Raw genomic sequence first — 24,418 nt, 5'->3', positions numbered from 1 at the left:
CAAAAGAAAAGATGGGAGATTTGTACTTTTCCCAGTTGTTCTAAAGGAAAGCTGCATTGTGGAAGTTCTCTAGAATGACAAATCCAGCCATATTTTCTCCTGAGATTTCTGTTTTGCATAAGGCGAAATTATATCTAAGTTGAATTTTCTCCTCTAAGAAATATGCTAGCAGGTCTTGGGCAATACAGTGTAGTTATAGACATTTAAATCGCTTTCTCTACAAGAGTTCTAAATACAATATTTAAACATTTGCAAATCAAAATTCCAGTGTCAGGAGCAATGTGCTATGTATCATTATCAAAGCAGTAAACACTTTATACCCTTGATCTTTGTTCAGAAGCCATATAACTTAGTGCTTATGTGGTTAGCTCTAGTGCTAAAAAGTACAGGCTTGAACTTGGCTCCATTTCTTCTAAAATAGGTGAAGAGTCAGCTAAGTTCTATAAGCCTCATTTTCCCCACCGACAAAATGGGATAATAACACTCTCTATCCTGTGGGTTTGCAGTGAATATTAAAAGAGATAATGCATGGAAATTGCTTAGAACAGAGCCTGCGGACTATTACTACTAATATGATGCTGTTTGCTACTGGTGGTGGCCTTTTTTAAAGGTCTGTAATTTCATGAATTTCCTCCAGGATGGTATGGAACTGTTTCTGCCTTTTCCCCAGCTGGTAATGTCTCTCTTGTGTCTCTCTAGATGTCCTGTAATAGGGTGTGACGGCCAAGGTCACATATCAGGTAAATACACATCACACCGCACAGCTTCTGGCTGTCCCCTGGCTGCCAAGAGACAGAAGGAGAATCCTCTCAACGGGGCCCCTCTCTCCTGGAAACTGAACAAGCAAGAGCTGCCCCATTGTCCCCTGCCAGGTTGCAATGGGCTGGGCCATGTAAATAATGTTTTTGTCACCCACAGAAGGTAACATTTGTTTCCTGCCTTTTTGTTTTGTTGTTACTGTGATTGGTTGTCATCTGGGTTGCTGGGGAGGGGGGCGGGCAGCTTCCCTTCTAAATGTCATTAATTACAGCACTTTAGATATCATAACATTATCATGCTAAATAAATATTTGACTAGTCTGAAGAATAAAAAATGTCATTTTCTATATTTCTGAAAATTCACTATAGTTTTTGAGTGCCCAAGAAACTGTGCACTTGTGTTTTTTTTTTTTTGTATTCTAAAATATCACATATGCTGCTATTTTAAAATCGTTCAGTCTTTTAATGGTTCACTTCAGTTCCAAGTGGTGATATCTACTCTATTATGTTATATAATTGTAAACTTTCACTTTACATATTTACACCATTCCCTCCCTCTCATGCATTGGCTCAATTTCAGACCAAAATTGTAGTTATTTTGCTGCTAGGAAGATGTGACTCATCTACAGCAGCCAGAAAGAAAATGGCTTAACAACTGCTAAGTGTACAACAGGATGAAGGGAGATTTAGAAAACCCTTTTATAGTTTCACAATGACTTAATTCCTTTATCACCAAGTGTCCTGTATTTCGACTGAGCCCTTTGTTGGACAAGAACTATCTTAGTCCAGCTTTTGGTTTGCTTTCTACTTAAAGAAAAAAAGCTAGAAGATTTATGATCTATTTCTCCAATCAATGAGTAATGAGTTCCCTTTCTAGTCTTGCAGACCACTGTGCACAATGCTGACTTCAAAACCAGTGAAGGTTCAGGAAATCTTTGATGCTTTGTTTATAAGCAGTGTACAAATTGAGCAAAGTTGGAGCATCTGACCCTGCTCAGTTTTGGGGATGTAGATCAAAGGCATCAGAAAATGAAGCCTTCCAGGAAGTACTTATTTCAAGGTTGTCATTGAAACTTGCTTACTGAGAAAACTTGAATTTCTGTGGGATTTTTGTTTCTTGTTTTGTTGATATCTTTCAAATGCAGACTAAAATCTTCCATATCTCACCTTGTTTTATTCTGAGTTTAGATCATTGTTGTAGTCAGGAACAACTGTAACAAATCAAGTGTGCCAGTAATTGTGTCACCTTCCATTTTGCTTTAAGAAGGTAGATGAAGATAAAGCTTACATTGCCTTAATATGCCTTCATAGAATTTCAAATTAGGCCAAAGCTATATAAGCCCATTTTTTTCCCCTGCCTTTCCAATATGGAGTTCCAAACTCTGAAAGTTATAACACAGACCTGCCAAACTCCATCTTCAAAAGATAAAGAACTTATAAAATATTTTTTCTGCCCAATTCTTTAAAATATTTTCACTATCTCAGAAGATACAGAATAAATATCAAGTGGCATTTTTTAAACCTAAGCCTCACTTCCATAACTACATGATTTGGTTCTAAGTCATGTAATAATGGATGGACACTTCATTAACATTTTTACAACACTGTATCACACCCTGGAAATTTACTACAAGTTATCTAAACAAAACTGATCCTTTAGGGGAGAATGTCAGAGGACCTCAAAGGACATGTTACTATCCATTATGTTACAAACAGATGTACTACAAGCACCTCTAATTATGCAGTCTACCAACTAAATAGTCATCCCTTTCATGATCATTTTCTCAGAACACAACATGTAACAATAAAAACAAGACAAACTTGCATAACTCTCCAGAAAAAGAAATAATAAGAAAGTGTATATATCAGTCATGATTGACAGAGAGAAGCTTCCGGAATGGAAATTTGTGGTTCTGCATTCAGTTTGTGTCTCTCATTCATATCCCCTGTCAAACAATTTATCTTTTATCAAATTTGAGCAAACCACATAACCCTCACTTTATATATGATGTCACCAGTACTATTTATTATTATATTTTCATATATCAATATTTTTCATATTTCATAGAATCTTAATGTAGAATAATTTGCTATTCTTTAAAAATATAAGTGATTTACATTTATGAAGAGCTTTGCCCCAGAAATATTTTCTTCTGCTTTTCATAGTGTTGCAAATTTTAGTTCAAAAATAATTGTTTTATAGATGAATTGTAAACCACATTTCTATGGATGAAAAATATTTTAAATGACTGGGTAGAATCATTTTTTTTTAATTTTTTATTGTTGGTTGTTCAAAACATTACAAATTTCTTGACATATCATATTCCACACTTTGATTCAAGTGGGTTATGAACTCCCACCTTCACCCCATACTAGAATCATTTTTATTTTGATCTAAAAACTGTACAAAGACACAACAAAACTGGAAAAGAATTAATGGCTGCTTGGAACAATGAAATTATCTGATCAGAAACGATGGCAACAGGTTTTGTTCAACGTTGTCATTATCATATTGGTGCAATTTAAATAAAACAGGTAACATTAAAGGAAAGGAGTGTCACCGAGGAGTGTGACTGTTCAATGGGAAGGGTCATACACACTGCCACAGAAAAACAGACCACCCAGCCAGGACTGCATCTGAATACACTTGCTGCGGCTCCCTTTATTCTCCTTTCAGGGTAGAGACTTTTAAAATGAAAAAATAATGTTGTAACAATTAAAGGGAAAAAAATCAGAAACTTTTCCACAACCAGATTGAATCTGCGTTAGGAAAAGTGGAAAGTTATGTTTGACTTTTGTTCATTTGAGTCATTCTGTAAAGATCAGACTGTACTTCCTATAAAAACAAGAACTAGATTCTGCTTTAGTTTTCATGGAATTTTGATCAGTTAGAAACCATCATCATTCATAATCCATACATACAATTTTCTGTTTATGGAAAATAAAGTAGCTACCACTACATCAGGGCACTCACATGAGTGCAGCACAGAACATAATGAATTAAATCACTATTATGTAGCAGCAATGACTATTTTTACTTTGATTTAAAGGGGAAAAAAACCCAATACATTTTTCAGGTCTGGGGGTAAATCTCCAGAGGTAGGGTGCTTGCCCGGTTTGCAGGAAGCCCTAGGACCCATCCCTGGCACTGCCAAAGAAAAAGGGAAAAAAAGCCACTCTTGAAGGCCTTTTGCCTTTGCTCTAATAGATATTTATTGGTTACTTTGTACAAAGAGACTGTGAGCTGTGACATAATTAGTGGGCAGGCCAAAACATCAATAGTAAAAAAATTAATGATTTAAGTAAATCAAACATCAATAGTGGGTATGAATAAACTCTTTAATTTTTATAAGAATTAATATGTCTTTCACACATTAGTATAAATTCTGTTTTCTCAGCTTATCTGGATGTCCTCTCAATGCACAAGCTATCAAAAAGGGCAAGGTCTCTGAAGAACTAATGACCATCAAACTCAAAGCCACCGGGGGTAAGTCACCATCTCCACTAAGGTCTAAATCATAGCCCTCAAGAGGTTCAGCATGTTGAAGTGTGTGCAGTATGCAAAGTATAATTTTAAAACATGAAAAGAATGGTCGAATTTGGGTAAAATATAACTGAGCAACAATTCCTTAGCTTCTCCCTTACTTCATTTACTTATTAATTTACCTTTTCCTGGGCTGGGATGGAATCTGGGGCCTCACACCTGCTGGGCAAGTGCTCTCTCACTGAGCCACACACCTGCCTCTCTTTTACTTTCTAAAAAAGATCTACAACAGAGAAAGTCAGGAAATGGTATCCAGTGAATGGACAGGCACACACAGAAGTTGTGACCTTCAGTCTTCATAATGAGGTGCCTCTCTCCCTCGCTCTTTGTGTGTGTGTGTGTGTGTGTGTATGTTTTCCTGCTTGTCTCCTTGTGTGTGTGTATGTTTTCCTGCTTGTCTCCTGTCAATTTTCAGGAAACACAATGTCTAGAGTCTGTATTTGAACACTTAAATGTTGTTCTTCTATACTCAAAAATTTTTTACAGTGATTCTGGATGACTTAGACTTCACATCTATATCTCTATTTCCATTTCCCTACATATTTCCCGAGTGTCAATCACTCATCAAAATTAAAATATGTAGTTCCTTAGTTCTAATTTGGATCTTCCCCTTTTTCTCTGGTCCTTGAGCACTTTTCTAAGATTTCTAATCAACACTATCTCAGGTCTGCAGTACTTTCCATCATAGATCTTTCTAAGGCATCTGAGGAATGATGGCAAGGCAATTATTTTGCTTCAGAGATTTTATTTGTAGTGTCTTTGGCATGTGATTAGAATTGAGCTGGAGACTTTTCTCTCTGTGTGTGTGTGTGTGTGTGTGTGTGTTTGACGGGAATTGAACCTAGGGCTTCTAATATGTTGAACACAGGCTCTCCCTCTGAGCTACACCTCCAGCTCAAGCTGAAGACTTTTAACTTTTGCCATTCTGTTTCCCTGAAAGCCCTGCTCACAGTTTTTAATGTGAACATGAGGGTTTACCCAGAAGGTATGCAAGATCCGTGGGAGGAGAGCTTCCCTTTTGTAAGGACTCTGGAGCTTCCACTGTTTCCCTTCCCAGTGAGACCTTCATCTGCTTTATTTAAAGTGGACCCTTAGGGGCTGGGATTGTGGCTCAGCGGTAGAGTGCTTGCCTAGCACCAGTGGGACCTGGGTTCCATCCTCAGCACCACATGAAAATAAAGGCATTGTGTTGAGTCCATCTACACCTAAGAAATAAATATTTAAAAAATAAATAAGTAAATTAAGTGGACCCTTAGGAGACCATGCAACACTCACTAGAGCTCGAATGAATGCCCTAGATTTTAGTGGGGGCTTGAGTCCCCCACTATTTTCAACATCCAGAAAGTTAGTAGGGGAGCTTTCCCCAATGCTTTGGGTTTCCCTAGGAAATACTCCCCACTCTCAAACACCTGTATGTCTTCAAAATTGGGACAATTTAGTGTGTACTTATTTATATAGCACCTTAATTCGATTAGTATTTAAAGGCTAAGTAGAGCAAAGCTACAGGGGAAAAAAAGTGACTTAAAAATTAATTGAAACTATGGGACAAAGGAAAATCAAAGATAAGAAGGCAAGATAGAGAAAGCCCAAGGATAAAAAAAAAAAATGTGCTACCCAAGCCATTTCACACTCAGTAAATAAGGATCTCAAATCTGACTCCACTTTTTAGAAGCAAAAGGAGAATATAATCACTAGAAGAACCACACTATAGTAAGTTAATTCAGAGCAAATCTCTTTCTAGAACTGAATGCATGAAGCAGTATTTCCTATGAGTCCTTATTGTGAGAACATAACAGCACCTATTGCCTAAATAGAAATCACAGTGCTGCTCCTAATAAAGATAAAACCAGAACATTAAGCCTGTGGCATTACACCAAATTATGATGAAGCCATAAAAAATAAAAAGAAAAATCAAATTGCAGTAAAATATAAGGTGCGTATGAGTTTAACCTTGCCTACGGTGTTAAACTAAACTAGGTAAAAGTCATTCATTCTATTAGTTGAGTTAGATAATGTTTCAGGAGAATATTGCCAGTTCTCACATGGAAAGCCTATGCCAAAAAGTGTTAACATTTATTTTAAAAGAATTAATTGGTCTTTGGTTCTCCATCCATGCCATAATTATTGTCACACTACTTTTTTAAAGGACCATTATCAGTCCTTGATTGTCAAATTTAGTCATCTGCACAAGAAAGAACACTTGCGCTTGGGCACAAATGAAGTAAAAATTAGGATAGTTGAACCATGTACATATTCTCACACTGAATAGATCCTTCTGGCTCTTCCCATTGTTCCTTTGTGGATATTAAATCTCCTCAGATCTTTAATGACAAATGTGGTAAAATTTACACTTAACTCATTTTTCCCTGAATAGAAAAAGAAGCCAAATTTTAGTCTGTAAAACCAATATAAAAATAAAGTTTGACTCAAGAAATATATTAGAATTTGTTTGAAATATAATTGATTTATTTTGTTTATATATTATGAAAAAATAACCACTAATCCCCCTTGTAAATCATGTACACCTGCTACATATAGGTGTTTGCATCACTCATTAATTACACGTAACACAAAGAACATGTTATTATAAATTACATAATCACTGACTCTACAAATTAGGGACAGGTTACTACCAAGTAAAATAAGAATTATTGAGTAAAAAAAAAAGCAGATTTTTTGCTCTTTCATAGATGGACTCTATATTAACAGCAGGATCATTCAGTAGTCACGTAAAATATTTAGGGGAGAGTTAATATGGTTTTCTTGGTCAGCAGCAGTACCTAGCTAGTGTAACATTTGCCTCTGCTTATAAAGGAACATTAGTACATAATTTTTATTTGTATTTGCAAAACAAGTTACATATCTGTGAGTAAAGATAACATCACAATCGTGCCTCCTTTATCTTCAGAGGATATGTCCCAAGACCCCTGTGGATCCCTAAAAGTGAGAATAGCATCAAACCCTATATATACACTATTTTTTTCCTACATATACAGTATCTATGATAAACTTTAACTTATAATTAGGCATGGTAAAAGATAAGCAACTAATAATAAAATAGAGCAATTAAAACAATGTATTTTAGTAAAAGCTACTTAAAACTTATGAATTATTTCTAGAACCTTCCTTTAATATTTTCAGACTGCAGTTGACCACCAGTTACTGAAGCATCAGAAGCAAAACTGAAAACTTGGGGGGACTACTGTGATTGTGTGTGTGTGTGGGTGTGTGTGTGTGATGTCCCATTCCATGATGATACCAATCCCAGAAGCTCCAGATACTTTTTGTTAATAGACATCATCCTAGTATTACCATCTTTATTAAAAGACTTCATAATAGTTTTTCCATTACTATAACAAAATGCCTAAGATAAACAACTAAAAAAAAAGATTTATTTTGGCCCACAGTTTTGGAGGTTCTAGTTCATAGTAAGTTGGCCTATTGCTTTGAGCCTTTGGTAAGGGAGCACATCATGGTGGCACATGTAGAAGAGCAAAAGTGCACACCTAATGGCCAGGAAGAAAGGAGAGAAAGAGAAAGGAGCTGGGGTCCCATAATCCCCTTTGAGGGCACACCTCCAGTAACCTAAAGGCTTCCCACAAGGCCCCACCTTGTAAAGTCTTACAGCCTCCCATTAGCACTACCCTGGGGATTAAGCCTTTAACACATGGGTTTTTAGGGGACATTCGAAATCCAAATTATAGCAGTTGTCATTATTAAGATCAGACATCAATAAAACAAAAAGAACCAACAGTCCAAGCTCTCACTTAAATACTATTCATGAAAGCACCCATAACTTAGCCAGTAAACCTTTAATTGTGCTACTGGAAGTTATTGCCCAATACCACTTGCTCCAGCCAAAACAAGCAGACATTATAGATTCTCCCCTTCTCTCGCCCCAAACCTCCAACCTCTAATCCATTATGAATCTTGCAAATTCCTACAGATGATACATCCATCTTTGTTCCTGCTCTCCGGCCATGGGACACAGGGCCGTGAGACTCAGCCAGGACCACAGCAGTAATCTCCTGCTGGCTTCCACTCTGTCCCCCCTCAATCCATTCTCTACTCAAAAACCCAAGTTATGTTCTCCAAGTCAGTCAGATCACACCAACTCCCCTACTTAAAATCCTTCATTAGTCCCATTGCTCCTGGGATAAATCCAAGCTCCTTGGGAGGTCCTCTGTGGGTGGCCCCTCCACTACCTTCACCCTCTTGCAGTCTGGGAGCATCCCCTTCCTGCCCAGGACAACTGTGCACTTCCTGCTGCTTCAGTGCGATGCTCACCTCACAGCTCACTTCTCATTTCCCTGCCTCCCCCTTAGCTCTCAAGTCTCAGATGAGAGAGTCTCCTCCAGTGAGGGTCCTCAGCACACCACCTGCTTCCTTCAGAGCTCCTGCTTTTTGTCTGCCTTACCAGATGTTATATAAGAAATGCCAGTCCCTGAAGTGGAATTTTATTGAAAAAAAAAGACAGAAAGGAAAAACAATATATCAAAGAAATACAGCAATAGAAGTTTTTGTTTGCTCAGATCAGAAAAATTTAAAGTGCCTGTAGCACTCCAAATACCGATTTCATTGAGAATCCACATATTTCAATCCTACCTTCCTTATTCTTACCTGTCACTTGACTGAGAGATGATTCTTCTACCAGTGTCCTAGACAGTTCAAGATGGTGCTCAAAAATGAAATAGAGTTCTCCAGATACAGCCCGTCAGCACAGAATAAATCCCATGTCCAGGATACTATAGTGTGGGCCTGGGTAACTCTATTCATTGTTTTGTTTTGGGTTTTTTTGTTTTTGTTTTTGTTTTTATTGTGCAGTTCTGAGGATTGAAACCAGGGCATCATGCTTACTGGGCAAGTGCTTTACCACGGAACTACATTCTCAGCCGTCATTGTTTTCTTAGTAGCTGTGTTAGGCTATTGATTCATTTTCAGATTGATCCAGGTACTAAGATACATGCATCTTAGATGTTGGGTTGGTTTTTTTTTGTTGTTGTTGTTGTTGTTTTTTTTATTGAATCTCAGAGCCTAGAGTGAGACTAGTCTTGGAACATACTCTTTTCATTGGCCCATTCATCCCCCATTTTTATTTAGGTAGTTAATTTTAATAAAGCACTAATGACCTACAAAAGAGCCACCTGTTTTATCACATTGTATGTAAATGTTTAGGGTTTGCTTTTTTTCTCTTTGCATTATATTATAAAGAGTTATCCACATTGTTTTGGTGGAGGCATACAGCTTATTTCTAGGTTAGAGTTTTGTGAACAGTACTGCTGTGCATTTCTTGAGCATGCATCCTATTGTGTATGTCCACCTGTCTGTCTTGAGTGTATACCTAGGAATGGAATTGCTGGGTCATGGAGAATATGAACCTTCACCTTTTAAGGTGAGGATTAAGGATTTTACTCCCTTTTCTGTTGCTATAACGAAATACGTGAGACTGGGAAATTTACAAAGAATAGAAGTCTGTTTGCTTCATGGTTCTGGAGACTGGGAAGTTCAAGAGCAGGGCACTGGCACCTCCACAGCATCTGGTGAAAACCTTCATGCTTCATCATAACATAGAAGAGGGCATCACATGGCAAAAAGAACAAGAGCGCTATCATGGGTCTCTTTTTCTCTTCTTACAAAGACACTAATCCTATCCTCATGACTTCATCTATTCCTAATTACCTCCCACAGGTCCCATCTCTAAAAACCATTAAATATGACTTTGGACATTAAGTTTCCAACACAGGAACTTTTAGGGGCACATTGAAGCCACAGCAGTAAGTTATAGACTATCTTCCAAAGTATTCACCCAGGAAGTATAAGAGTCTGGATTTCCACCAAACAAATTGTCAAGCTAAGCCCCATGCATGTAGCCTGCTCTCATGAAACTTCTTATTAAATCTAACTGCCAATGTTTACATTTATCCCTCTTCATTGTCAACACTGATTTAAACTCATTCTTCTGCCCTGGGAAATTACCTTTAATCCTATTGGTGGCATTCATAATATCAACTACCATTCCCCACTTCCCCAATTCATGCTCCTGTGAAATGTTGATGAGAGCCAGGCTGGTGGTGAACACCTGTAAAATCAGTGACCTCCCAGCGACTTATAGGCTGAAGCAGGAGTATCATAAGTTGGAGGACAGCCTGAGCAACTTAACAAGACTGTACCTCAAAATAAAACAATCAAACAAAAAAAGCTGGGTGTGGAGCCCAATGGGAGAGCACTTGCCTAACATGTGCAGGGTCCTAGGTTCAGTCCCTAGCACCCCAGCAAAGACAGACAACAAAAAAAAAGCAATGATGGAGATAATGCCTATCCAGTCAGAGTCTACTCTGATTCAGGGCTTTGCATTTTACTGCTTTCATTCTCACTGCATAATACTATGCCTGTTTTTCAGAAGAGGAAATAGAAACAAAAAGAAGTTAAATAAGTTGCCCAAATTCAAGGAGAAGAGAACTCACAGGAGTTGGAGGTTAGACCAGCTCCATCTCGGAATTTAAACTTGATGTTATTTAACTTCTGTCAGTGATTACTGAGGTCTCCTTTCACTGTTCTGAAGCCCTGAGTCTTTATATATGAAAAGTGGATGATGCGACATGCCCCACAGTGGGCAGAGAAGTGTAGATGCTAATGTAACTGAGCTGACAGTCTACTTTTCTATTTCCTCTTTTCTTCCTTGCAAAGAATTAAATCCCACGACTCCTCTTAACCACTTTTTCAAAATCCTTCATATGCAGGTTGCGATGAAAATGCTCACACTAAAGTCTCAAGTTTCAATGATCAAATGGCAAATTAGATGTAAAATGATTCACAATTGCCACTACTGCATATTTTCATTTTGAACTAAGTCTGAATTCTTCCCAGGTATAGAAGGTGATGAAGAAATTAGGCATTTGGATGAAGAAATAAAGGAACTAAATGAATCTAACCTTAAAATTGAAGCAGATATGATGAAACTTCAGACTCAGGTAAAAATAAAACAAATTAGTTATCTTTAAAATAATTATAATATTTAGTGGAAGCAAAACATTGATCTTTCTAAGCCTAGAAATATCCTGACATCTTATAGGGAATACGCCGAGACTTTCTTGATTACACAGTTATTGTAAAATCCTGAACAGGTGGATCATCCCAGAGCACTTTGCCCCAGTTGAATCAATGCCTTCATAAACAAATAAAGTAGCAGATCATTCTGTAAAGAGTCCTGTAGAGCATGTGGTGCTTCAGAAAAAAATCATGAGGGTTAAGTGTCCTTAGGTTTATTTAAAATTAAAATGAAACATCACAACTGCTTAATTTTTCTAGAATATCTCTACATATATAAGTGTCTGTTAGAAATAGGTCTTCCTGAACAAATGCTTTATCCAAAAATCTAAGCAGTTTATCAACTTTTCATTCTCCATAATGCCTGCCCCTGATTAAATTTTTGCAAATGGAAATCAAAAGTTAAGACCAAGATTTTTTAAATATAATAAATGATGGAATAATAATAATTATTATTATTATATAATTCCCAGAATTCTGTCTTCAGCCTGGCCTTCTCCACAACTTCTCCAGACATCTTCATACTAACTAATAACTATTACAAGTCAGAAGAAAAAACAATGAGCCCAAGCAGAGGTGGAAAGGTCCTTCCCCCTTCCCTTCTTTCCTCTCCTTTCCTGAAATGCAGGGTTTTATGCCACCATGGTTACGGAGTCTCCCAGTATTCCTCAGCTTAGGTGGCTTAAGACTGTCATAATTCATCTGAAATGCCATTTTGGTGTTTTTATGCACTGTGAACACTGCAACAATCTCCCATGATGGCAGTCAGGTCCACAAAAAGCTTAATGCTTTGGTTTGGAAATCACGGGAGCTTCTCATGGGAACCATTAACAAGAAATGCAAAGGCCTCTGTCCTCATGGAGACTGAAATTTAGAAGGGGAAGATAGAAAGTAACAAAAAAAATCATACATGATAAAGTCTGCTGGAAGGAGGGAGGAATGGGTTAAGTGTCTGGATTTCAATATTAAATAGGACAACCAGACCCAGATGGGCCAGATGAGGTATGAAGGAATTAACCAAATAGTTATGAAAGAGAATATTTCAGACAGAAAGAAACACCAAGTACCAAGGGCTGGAGATTTGAGAAATAGCAAAGAGGAAATGTATCTGCAGGTGAGTGAGCTGAGCAGACCGAGGGCCACTCACATGGGGCATCATAGGCCATCTTAATGACTTTCTTTATTTTTCTGAATGACTGCAGAACCATTGCAGGTTTTGAGCTAAGGAGTAGCACGGTCTTACTTGGCTTAGATTCTAACTTGCATTTGAAGAGGTTTGTTCTGGTGGCTATGCTGAAAAAGGATCAAGAAGAGACTACATGAGGCTCTAGGCAGACATAGGACCACCCATGAAAAAACCATGCAGTCTGCACAGGTGACAGCAGCATGGCAACAGCCACATGGGTGGGGACAGTGGTCCCATTCTGTAGTCTTAAAGGAGATGCCCAATGGATTCAAGGTTTGAAAGAGAGTCCTGGGGACACCTTGAAGTCTGAGCATCACTGGGATTCCCACCAACTAGAAAGGAGAAGACTAGATAGAGCAGGTTTGGAGGAAATAGCAAATATTTGCTTTGAGGAAAATTGAGTTTGATATATTTAACATAAAGTCATTAGGAGACACTGGATCTGCAATCCACAGAGAAATCTAGGCTGAAGATATAAGTCTGGGAATTATATTATTATATAATAATTAATATAATTACTTAAGTTATTTATTATGATTAAATATTTATGTGATAATTAATTATTAGTATGATTAAATAATTACTATATGATAATTATACAATTGTTAAGTATTATCACTATAATTATTATTATTCCAACATTTAGAGCAATATGATGGGAATGCAATTTGGAGCACTGCGGTAGTGGCATATGCATTCCTATATTCGGCCGTGCATTTTCCTTCAGAGACAGACCTTTTGTACTCCTCCCAAACTCTACTTCTCGTGTTCCTATATTATTTCCATTTAGATCACATCAATGGAGACCAACTTGAAGACAATAGAGGAAGAGAACAAACTCATAGAACAGAATAATGAAAGTCTGCTAAAGGAACTGGCAGGTCTGAGTCAAGCTCTCATTTCAAGCCTTGCTGACATCCAGCTTCCACAAATGGTAAGTTGAAGACCAAGACTTTGCTGCTCCATTGCAGGTATTGCAGGGACATCATGCAGGGACATTCATGGGGCTGCCAGTTAGCAAAGAGATCTGTTAGCAGTCACAGAGATCTCCTGATTACATCAAGGTCTTACTCCCAGTAATCTCCCGTGATGGAAAGATGGTAGATAGGTATATTTAAATTATAGGAAGGCTAAGGATATTCTTAAAGACCAAGTTCATCTAAAGATGAAGGTTTATTCAAAGCTTGTTTTATAATATAATATGAAAGTTAGAGAACAAAACATCTTCACTGAAATATATTTCCAAGTGTAAAATTTCATATCTTACAAAGTCTGAGACCCAGACTTTGCATTATCTGCCCAACTCAAGAATTATTTTAAAAAGTTAAGTTCCCGATAAACTTGTTTCATACGTAAGTATGCAGAACATAATTCAGTTCTCAGACAGCATAAAAACAGAAGTAAGAAAGCATTCTTACTTCCAAAATCTAAACATGTATTTTTAAGTATGCAACTATTTAGAATTCATTTAAAAAAGTTTATTTTACATTTTTATAAATATAAATAAATATTTGGAGGAGATGTATTATTGAATATTTTTAATTTCTTCCAAACTTACATTCCTAGAATAAGTTTTCTAAAATTTCCAATTTTGTATATAAAATGGTTTAAAGATGCAGCAATATAATTAAGAAATATAGTTGGTTTTGCTTAAAATAAAACAAATACCTCAATTTACTCAGCTTTCTAGAATGGAGCCTTCATTTTAATTCCAATGTGTTTCTTGACCTAAAAAATCAATAATACAGTAGTCCAAAGGAAATTTTTTTTATTTTTATGGCTACTATTCATATAATTACTGGATATCATTTTAATGTTATTCATCAACATTTATCAACTTCATACTTTAAATTTTAGAATGGCAAAATTTTGCCCTTCTAAAATTTTGCCCTTCTAAAATTTAAATTTTTTTTCTTCAGCCCATGCCATAAAAAAGATAGACATCATACAAGATAACTGATACCTTTGATAATCGCTATACAAAGTACTCCACTGGTAATTCTTTAATATGATCACATCCCTAAGGACTGCCATTGACATTCCCTTTCTGTAGTTGAGGGACTCTTCCATTATTTGATCAAGGTTCCAAAGCCAGCATGAGTCAGGTGGGTCTGGCTTCATGCTAGAACCTTTATCTGCTCTGCCACCCAGAACCTTTTGTTAAGAGAATGGCACAGAAAAGGCAGAAACTAAGAGAGAGCCAAAAATTATGACTAGACAATATTAATAATCTAGAGCAGTACTTTGCTGAATATGAACAAATACTCTTCAAATTTAGAAAGCTTGCCTTCTAAATAGCAACAACAACAACAACAATATCATACATCTATAGTACTTAGACCTTTAAGAGTACTTTCTTCCAAGCACCTTCTGAAGTAAGGTGTATGTCATGCATGGGTCTTTCAAAAGGGGGAAATGGAGGCACCAGCAGTGGCTGAGTTGGATTCCCTTTGTGCCATGAACCTCCTGTCACTCATGCATGCCATTTAGATCTAGTCAGTGTGTACTCTTTGAAGCTTCACATTGGACAAAGGAGACAACAAATAGGATAAAGGTGAATGAATTTCAACTTTGTGAAACTGGTATTCTACCTGAAGAGACAGAGAGATAATAAAATATATTGCAATGTTGCGGCAAAAGAAAAATGGACACAAAGGCATCTGAGGAGAAAGTAGAAATATTTTCCATCCCAACTGGTTGGTAAGCAGTTTGCTCAGATCTTAATTTCTGAAACCCTGGCCCATCACTGTTAAAAGAGCCTACTGGCGCAAGCAAACCTGCCCTCCCAACCTCAAACATCCACCTCCCTCAAGGAGAAGCGTTTTGTGCTGCACAAGTTCCATTGAGGCCACGGCTCCTCCCTAAAGAAATAACCCAGTTTTGAGTTCAGCTCAGCAGTGCACCTTATTTGGCTCCAAACTGACCTGCAATAATGTTTCAAACAATCACATTTCTGTAATCCCATAAAGAGGAAACAAATAAGTCCCAATACACACTCAGATCTCTCCATTTTCCCAAACTCCAGTAACTAGGTGAATCCTTGCCTTCCCTCCCAGATCCTGAGTCACTCACCTTCTTTCTTGTTACTTGATCTTCCTTTTGCCTCACAGTGATTGGTTCAATGTGTTTGTCTCCACTTAGGGACCTATCAGTGAGCAGAATTTTGAAGCATATGTAAATACACTCACAGACATGTACAGCAATCTGGAGCGGGACTATTCCCCGGAATGCAAAGCTCTCCTGGAAAGTATCAAACAGGCAGTGAAGGGTATCCATGTGTAGGATCACAGTGCTGCCGGGCAACAGAGATCACCAACAGCAGTCAACTCCAGATGGACCTGTGAAGGGGTTCATGTACTGCTAAGGCTTGGAGGTTGCCATATGCATTTACAACTGCAACATTGCACTAATTTTTCCCCAGCTGACATAAAAAGGAAAGAAAAACTATGATAGACTCTTTGGATTAAAAGCAATGCAGTCAGTGATTAGATCTTATTTATTTTCATATGTTTTTCTTTTATTTCTTCATTGCACTCTTTCTTTTGTAAAGTATATGTAAAATAAATGTGACATTTTTATATTTTATTTATTACTAATCAAAGAGTTTTTTTATCTTTTAACTGCATTTTGAAGTCTGCCATATTTTTACAAGTGTGTTTATTAATTTATTTTCTAATAGGACTTAAATAGAAATGCTATTCTCAAATCATCTATCTTGCTGGGTTAAAATGAGAAAACAAAAAAAGTGTGAAAGAAATCCTTGTCTAAGGACTGCACTATGGTTCGAGTTTGATTTTTATTGCACACTTCTTTTTCCCCCTCTTCCACTGGTTTTTGTATTTATAATTGAATTTGCAGTAAGGTGAGCTGCGTGGAAGGAATAAGAAGATAAATGGCGCCCACTGGTGGGGAATCCGCACTCACAGAAGTACAGACACTGGAAAACAGCCTGCTCAGAATTTGTTAGCAATAATTAAATATAGCAATCAGCAAAGTATTCAGCTTGGCTGTGTGGTTTTAGTTCCTATGAATTATTTATTTGAAATGTCTTAAAGAAACATAAGCATTTTTTAGTGATGCAGATTTGTCTGTTTTTCAAGTCATATCACATAGTTGGCATCTCTTATCCTAAGACGAGAAATAATCACTTGATGTGACCAGCCAGGCTTTCCTGCCATATGTTGGTACAATATACAAGTGACAACATTGGTGTAGATTTGTACTTAGCAAATGCAAACACATCCAAATGGAAAATTTTGTAGATACCATATCCCCTGAAATAGCATTTATCTTACTGGGTTTGACTGGAAAGGAATGGAAAATAGAGTAAAATGTGAAAAAAAAATATTACTCCAATCTGAATGATTACTTTGAACACTGGCAACATTGGTATCACCATCCTTAGGAGATACGATTCGATTTGATAAAAACCTTGCCATTGATACAAAGCATCCACATGCTTTCACACACACAAACACACAGGCAGACTCACACACACAGGCACGCACGCACACACACACTCTCACAGACACCCATCCACACATAAAATTGAGCCCGCGATCTTGAATTTCTGAATGGGTCAGAGTTTAGTAGTTGCTATAGTAAAGGCAATGTCTATTTCAGGGACTGTAAAGTAGTTAAGCATTGTTTCAAAAGTTTTTTTATATTTATTTTTTTTAAGGAAAAGGTATAGACAACCAGCTAAACTGCCTTTTTGGTGTGCACACACATTTCATGTGCAGACGTGCCTCAGTGTAAATGTACACATGAACTTAGTGTGGGCTTAATTTTCTGTGCTATAACAAAAGTGTTTATTTTTGATTAGCCTCATGGATATTTAGATTGAATGTGATGGCATTCACAGGCTTGATATATTCCACTCTTGCTAAAGTTACCTGCACAAAAACACGAAAAGTGATATTCCACAGTAATTCCACCTCCATGAAATTGTGGTCATTGTTATGCATCAAGTGGGGCTTCTCTTTGGTTTGGGGTTCATTTGAACTCTTGAATCTTAGTTTAGTGAAGATGAAATGTCTGTTCTTAGGTAGGAAAGGTGTTTATTTAAAAATCAATTTTAAAGAAAAAGCTACCATATGTGCTGTCTATTATAAATGGGACACCAAACAAAATTTTCTATTAAAGTTATGTACTTGCAAACATTTTGCTATACAGTACTTCATAGATGCATACAAATGAGTTCACTTATTACAAAGACAAAAGTTTAATTTGCTAAATATTTTAACAAGTTTGTTATATATTTTATTTAATTTAAAAAGAAATCTCTTACCAACCTATGTATTTATTACTATAATTTACTATGACTTCAGGTTAATTTATTTGTGTTTGCATAGATTGAACAGGATGTTTTTGTGAAGTATGTTGGTATTTATTTGCCTCCTTTGTACTTGATGTGTTTTGTAATGTGCACTGATTTTTTTCTTTTCAACTATGTTAATGATCGATACTGTAAATTGGGTCTTTTGTAAACAACAAAATGGCAATGATGTATGCATTTTTTTTAATTTGAGGTAGTTTGTTTGTATCCTGTTTCTCCAAACAATTAATATTTCTTACATCAAAGCAACAAAATTGTGTTCAGTGCTGTACATTTGGTGTATGGTAGGAAATAAAAATTGATAATGAGTTTGGCTGTGATCATTTTCAGGCTACTATATGGCTACTACATAGAGACCTATGTTAACCTCCCACAAAGCCCTCAGTTCCAGAAGGAGCCCTGATGAGGTAGATGTGCCCCGGTCTGTGAGTAGTTCAACTGTACTTTTGTTCTGACAGCTGGTCTGCTTGGCTTAGGTTTTCACCCCAAGTGAGAAGGACTTTTGGCCAGTGGGCGACTTGTCACCATCTTGGTGTGGCATATTCTCCAGAACAGAGATGCCTTGGACACAATGACACCTTCACTAGCATGAGTTCACCCAGATTCAGTGAGCACAAAGATACAAGCTCCACCCTTCTGATCCCTTTTTATTTTTTGTTTTGAAACGGGGTTTCACTAAGTTGCTTAGGCCTCACTAAATTGCTGAAGCTGACCTTGAAGTAGAGATCCTCCTGCCTCAGCCTCCTGAGTCCCTGGGATTACAGGTGTATACCACTGTACCTGGAGAGCTGGTTGAACTATTAAAGAAAAGTGATAATTCTTGACAACCCCTATTTTCTTGTGTGTTTTTTCTCACCTAATGTCAAACAGCCAACCTAACTTAATTTTCTAGTTTCTGCCCAGATATACACCTCTCTGGGACTAGTTATCACTTACATGCAAAATGGTTTAGGTCTCCACAGGAAAGCCAGGGCTGTATCGGGTAGACCTTTATATAACAAGGGTTGGCACACGACAGTTAATAAACAGCATAGCTTTCTTTTAGTCACCAAGTTAACTTGTACAAGATGTGCAAGTGATATAGCCTTTGAAAATGAACCACAAGATGAAAATCTGCTCAGCCAGGTTCTTAGCTTCTCCTTTGCTGAGTTACATTTTTACATCTCACCCTGAGTATGATTTTATATCAGTGAGTAGTGCTGGCAACATTTCATAAGAGGAGTGCCCTTGCTATGGGAAATAAGGAAGGCATGATGAGTAGGATTCACCCAATCACACAACAGATGTTCAATGAGATGCACGCTGATGCCAGGCCTACTTCCTGACTTCCCTGTGATTTCAGCCTAAGGGGTAGGGAACGAGGAGATAAGCAAAAGGCATTATGATTGTGATATACGTGAGCTCCTATGGAAGTAGTGCAAGGGTTTCCTAGCACTGTGATTTCCTGAGAAAAGTCCTGGTTCCAGATTAGTAGGGAACATTTGAGAAAAGTCATTGTAGAAAGCAGGAACCTCATGCACCAAAACAAAGCAGTATGATAAAACATGGAAGGAGCTGCTGAACATATTTAAAATAGCAAAGGGAAAAAAAAGGGAGGGTTAGAAATGAGAAGAAAGGTAGCAAAAAGCCCAGGTAAGTGGGAGAGGGGGTTGTATAAACTGCCTGGCTTCAGAGTTCAAATATCTGCAAACAGATGTCAGCATGCTAAAGAAAGCCTTAAGATCAGGTCTGGGAGGTAGCTCCGTGGTAGAGCACTGCCTAATGTGTGTGAGACCTGGGGTTCGCCTTCCAATACCTCTCTCATCACCTCCCCCTAAAAAAATAGAAGAGTTAAAATCAGAGAATGTTAGGATTTGTATGTCTGTTATAGATAATTTGGTCCATGAATTCAAACCATTAACATTCCTAAAGTTGTGTTCAGTGCTGTATATTTGGGGCATAATAAGAATAACAATTTTTTTCTTAATCATTTTGAAATGATATGAAAATCCTGGGGTCTTCAGACATAGGACTAAAATGCTCCTATTGGAATCAAAAGTCCTGAATGAAAAGAAAGGGGTGAATGATTCCTTGATCTACCCCATTAGAAAAAGTTTTAATTAACTTGTTCTGGTCCATAAATATTTTATTAATATTCATAAAAACTAATGTTTTCCTATGTCTCTTTCCACACATTACATCCATTTGATGGTAGTCTGGGAGCAGTACCCTGCTATTTCCTCTCATTATTCAGCAGATAATTATAAAGTAAGCAGATTTAATTGGCTAATAACTATATACACTGTCAGACACAATCAATGATGCTTTGTAGACTTCATCTCACAAAATCCTCAAATTTGTGGAGTTGATATTACTACACTCAATTAACTGATGAGGAAACTGTTAGAAAAAAAAAGTTAGCAACTTGCCCCAGACTATAAAACTAGAAAAACGTGCAGACAAAATTCGACCTCATGTTCATTCAATTGAAAAGCAAACCACAGCTTCTTTCCCCTGCTTTTAGGAAAACTGTAGTACTGCGTATAGTTTTACTATGGTCAGGATAATGGCAGAACTCATCTGGCCTGCATTTTCAGAAATGAGCGAGTAGACTTCTGGACCTAGCGGCTTTAGGTTCTGTGCCAGATGTTGTCTCATCTGGAGAAAGAAAGAATTTGGTGAGATTAAGTGGTGTGCTAGGACCCTCATATATCCCAGTGAATCTATGCCTATCTGCTAATATTAAGTTCCTGCCTAAATTCTCTCTTCTAGGCTTCATAGCTTCATTGCAATGGAATTATTATGATCAGTGTTAAACTGATAGAAACTGAAGCTTAAGAAGAACAAAGAATTTGCTTTATGCCCTAGAAAAATAAGTACCAAGAGCAAAATTCTGCTTAATTCTTACCCAAAGATGAGCTCCTGTCCTTCAGACTCTATTCCTGCCTCCAGCCAACTCCTCTCAGGCTGACCGATGTCCCAGCCTGCCTTGTTAATCATGGAGTCATTGGGCAGGAGATGGTCTTTCCATCAACACTTCAGAAAAAGTTGTTCAAAGAAGTATCATTTTCACATTTAGACCACGCTATCTTAAATGTATTTTTCTTGTAAAGACATATCATAAAAATGTGATGCCTTCATAATTTATTTGATGAATTGGGATTGAATATTTTAATATGCATTGCAAAATGGCCCAAAATAAGAAAAATGTAAATAATTCATTTTTCAGGTTCTTTCTAGAGCAAAACAACATAATTATTTTGTTCTGTCATTAGCTGCTTTGTGTATGACAGTTTGGGATTGCCCCAAAAAAATTAAAGGACACTTTCCAGTGACCTTTACCAGCTATTAAATATTTTAAGACATAAAGAGAATGTAAAGATCCCTGCTCTTAAGAAATAGCAGCTGTTTTAGTAGAGTTTTCCACTCAGATATGTATTATCATATGTAAAAGTAGTCATTTTCTTTCTGAGTGATTGCCTTTTTCAGTTTTAAATGAAATCCTTTGGATTTATAGGCTAGCTATTTTAAAGTACAAATGGGATATGTCACTCTAATAATGCTTTTAAAGAATCAAACTTTCAACTCTTAAAAAATCCTTGTAAATAGACTAATGCACTTGAATTTCAAAAACATGGAAGAGAACTTTCGCATCTGGTGCCTCATCAAAGACCTCAGGACCAGAATCATCCACATCCACACACCTGTCTGTGTACATGGGCCATGGTTGACTGTCTCTGGGCAAACAGTGACTATTGGATTGGCTCTATCAACATGAGCTCACTATTCCAGGAAATTCTTGTCCAGGAAGGAAAATTGAAAATACCTTCATTATATTTGTTCCAGGAACTTCCTAACAATCCGCTTATCTGAACTAGATAGAACTGAAACTACTAGTCCCAAATAAATACATTGGGAGAGCAGACAGCATTAAATAATTGTTTTCTCTTGAAGACTTACTTTGTCTTTTTTTTTTCTTTTGTCCTGAGGATTGAACCTAAGGGCATTCTACCACTGAGCTACATCCGCAGCCCGTTTTAGTTTTTGTTTTGAGACAGATCTTGCTAAGTCACCAAGGCTGACCTCAAACTTATAATCCTCAAATTTATAATGCCCCTGCTTCAGCATTCCTAGCCTCTAGATTTACAGATATGCACCACCACATCCACACCCCTACCTTTTAGTTTTGAGGTGGTATATCCCAAATTAGAAAACGTCTAATTGTCTAATCTGGGAATTATAAGGGTTTTTTCAGTCATACTATAGATTCATGAATGTATCACATGTGCCAGCACAACTTGAAAATCTTCTCATTTTTGCGTTTTTTATAATTACCCATCTACATAACCAAGTTTTAGTGTAAAAGATCACTGTAGTGAAGCTGGTTGCTGTGATGCATTCCTATAATCCCAGAAATTCAGGAGGCTGAGGCAGGAGGATTGTAAATTCAAAGTCAGCCCTACCAATTTAGGCCCTAAGCAAGACCCTATCTCAAAATCAAAAGGGCTGGGAATGTGGCTCAGTGGTTAAGTGCCTCTGGATTCACCTCCTATACCAAAAACAAAACAACAACAAAAAGATCACTATAGTGAGATCCTGTCTCAAAATAAAAAGGGCTGGGGATGTAGCTCAGTAATACAATGGTAGAGTGTCCCCAAGTTCGATCCCCAGTATTAAAAAAAAAAAAAATCACTCTAATATTGGAATGATTTTTTTTTTTTAGCATGAATTTCTGTGCAATACTGAATTAGAAAAACCTATTTGAAATTGGAAAACCGAAAGAGTATTTTAAGGAAAGAGCCAAATGAAGGTAACACAGGTTTATTTGGGATAAACCTTCAGAGTGAGGCCCAGTGGAGCCTGACACAGACTGGGATCAGTACAGGGGAATGAGGAAGGGGGAATTTTTTTGGTTAGGCCTTTGTTAGGGAATTGTCAGAGAAGAGTCTTCATAGTGTCACCTTCATAAGAAACCAGGTGTCTTTCAGGATTGCAGCCCCAGATAACAATTTCCTTTCTCATGATGATTGAGTATTGGTTAGGGTTAGGTCAGGCTGGAAGGTGACTCTTAGACTAAGGATATATTTCAAAATGGCCTTGCCTGTGTCAAGTTCTTCCTAACAATTATCAGGAGAGTCCCTTCCCTTTAAGCAACAGCAATCTTCTGTTAAGGAAAGTGAGTCTATGTCTGCTGCAGTAACGCATGCACAATCCTGACAATCTTAGAAGCTTCTAGAAGGGGAAGACAAACCTGGGATATTTACAGTTTGAAGGTTTTATTTTCTGACAAGCCTTTCAATGGCAAGACTAGGCAAGGTTTGTTTTGTTTATTCATTTGTTCACTTGTTTGTTGAGAAAAAAATAAAAAGAAGTTTAATTGCTTTGCTAGCAAAGGAGAAGCCCAGGGGACTCCTGTCCCAGAGGCTGTGATTGTGCCCCTTAAGGAGAACAGGTTTTTCTAAAGAGGTGATTCAAAGGCTGTTACATTCCAGGTGTCCCTGTCCACAGTTGTAATTCACTTGTTAATTTGGGAGATAGATAGCCATTTCTGCCACTCTTGGTGGTGCACGCCTGTCATCTTGACAACTTAGCAAGGCCCCAAGCAATTTCGTGAGATCCTGTCTCAAAATAAATAATAAAAAGGGCTGGGGATGTGGCTTGGGTGAGACTGGTCTTGAAAATCAGGATCAGGTCTTCATTTTCCCAGTGTTGAAGACTGAACACCCCAGAAACGCTGAGGCAAGAGGAAAATTTTATTTAAAGGATAGAAGTGGGGCCGGGGGTGTGGGGGGGTCTCCTCTGGAGAGGAGGGTCAGGAGCTGGTGACAGCGAAAATGGCAGTGTCTTGCCCCTTTTATAGATTTCAGGTTTCCTTTCTTCTCAGATCTCCTCCTCCTCTTATCCTGCCTGCATGACCAAAAGTGACTAAAAGGGCAGGAAGAGAGCCATCCAGGGGGTGATGGCTTGTGCTGGGAAATGTGATCTTCCCCCTCCTCTGGAGGTTGCTAGCCACAGGTTGGTAGGGAGTGCTATCTACCCATTTCCTTTTCTGTGATAATCAGCTACCTATCCTTTTCCCTGGGTTCAATTCATGGGTTCAATCCCTGGTACAAAAAATAGAGAAGCATTTCTTAGATCTCCCAGTGGTACCCCGCAAGTCTGAATTACGTCTTTCCTGTGTTGGGTGTGTGCTCAAGGACAGGATAACTCTGCCTAGGGTGGGGAAGAAAGGAAATCCTGCCTGCTCCCCGAACCTCCCAAGATTAGGGAGGGGAAGATTAGGAAGAGGGAGACAGAGAAGAAGAGAAAGAAACATATCCATTTTTAAAATAAGTCACAGTGGCAGAGCAGCTACTATATCCAAAGCATGAGGTGGACCATCGTTACTTTTCCCTGTTGTCAATTTCTACATTCCATTTCTATGGAAAACTGGATGAGGACATCTCCAAGCTGTTACCTACAGAGAGAGGACAAAGTTGAAAGAAGTTACCCAAAGTCCTTGTTCTCTATCAGGTGGGGCATGGAGATAAGGGTATTCAGCATCAGGGCAGGTCGGGGTAGAGAAG

The 24,418-nt window shown here is 37.7% G+C and overlaps 1 protein-coding gene across 1 annotated transcript in view; it reads left to right on the top strand.

Annotated features, from left to right (window-relative positions):
• The window catches only part of St18 (ST18 C2H2C-type zinc finger transcription factor), a 108,605-nt gene extending 90,424 nt beyond the window's left edge, over positions 1-18,181 (top strand). The window contains exons 18-22 of the mRNA XM_015485739.2: positions 700-921; positions 4,157-4,245; positions 11,170-11,273; positions 13,326-13,469; positions 15,677-18,181. Of these exons, the coding sequence (XP_015341225.1) occupies positions 700-921; positions 4,157-4,245; positions 11,170-11,273; positions 13,326-13,469; positions 15,677-15,817 (700 nt within the window). The 3' untranslated portion in view covers positions 15,818-18,181. The remainder of the gene's footprint in view (positions 1-699; positions 922-4,156; positions 4,246-11,169; positions 11,274-13,325; positions 13,470-15,676) is intronic.
• The last annotated feature ends 6,237 nt before the right edge of the window (positions 18,182-24,418 follow it).

This window comes from Marmota marmota, unplaced genomic scaffold, assembly GCF_001458135.2.
Source record: "Marmota marmota marmota unplaced genomic scaffold, marMar, whole genome shotgun sequence".
NCBI classification, from domain to species: Eukaryota; Metazoa; Chordata; class Mammalia; order Rodentia; family Sciuridae; genus Marmota; species Marmota marmota.
This window is presented reverse-complemented; position numbering and strand designations above follow the sequence as displayed.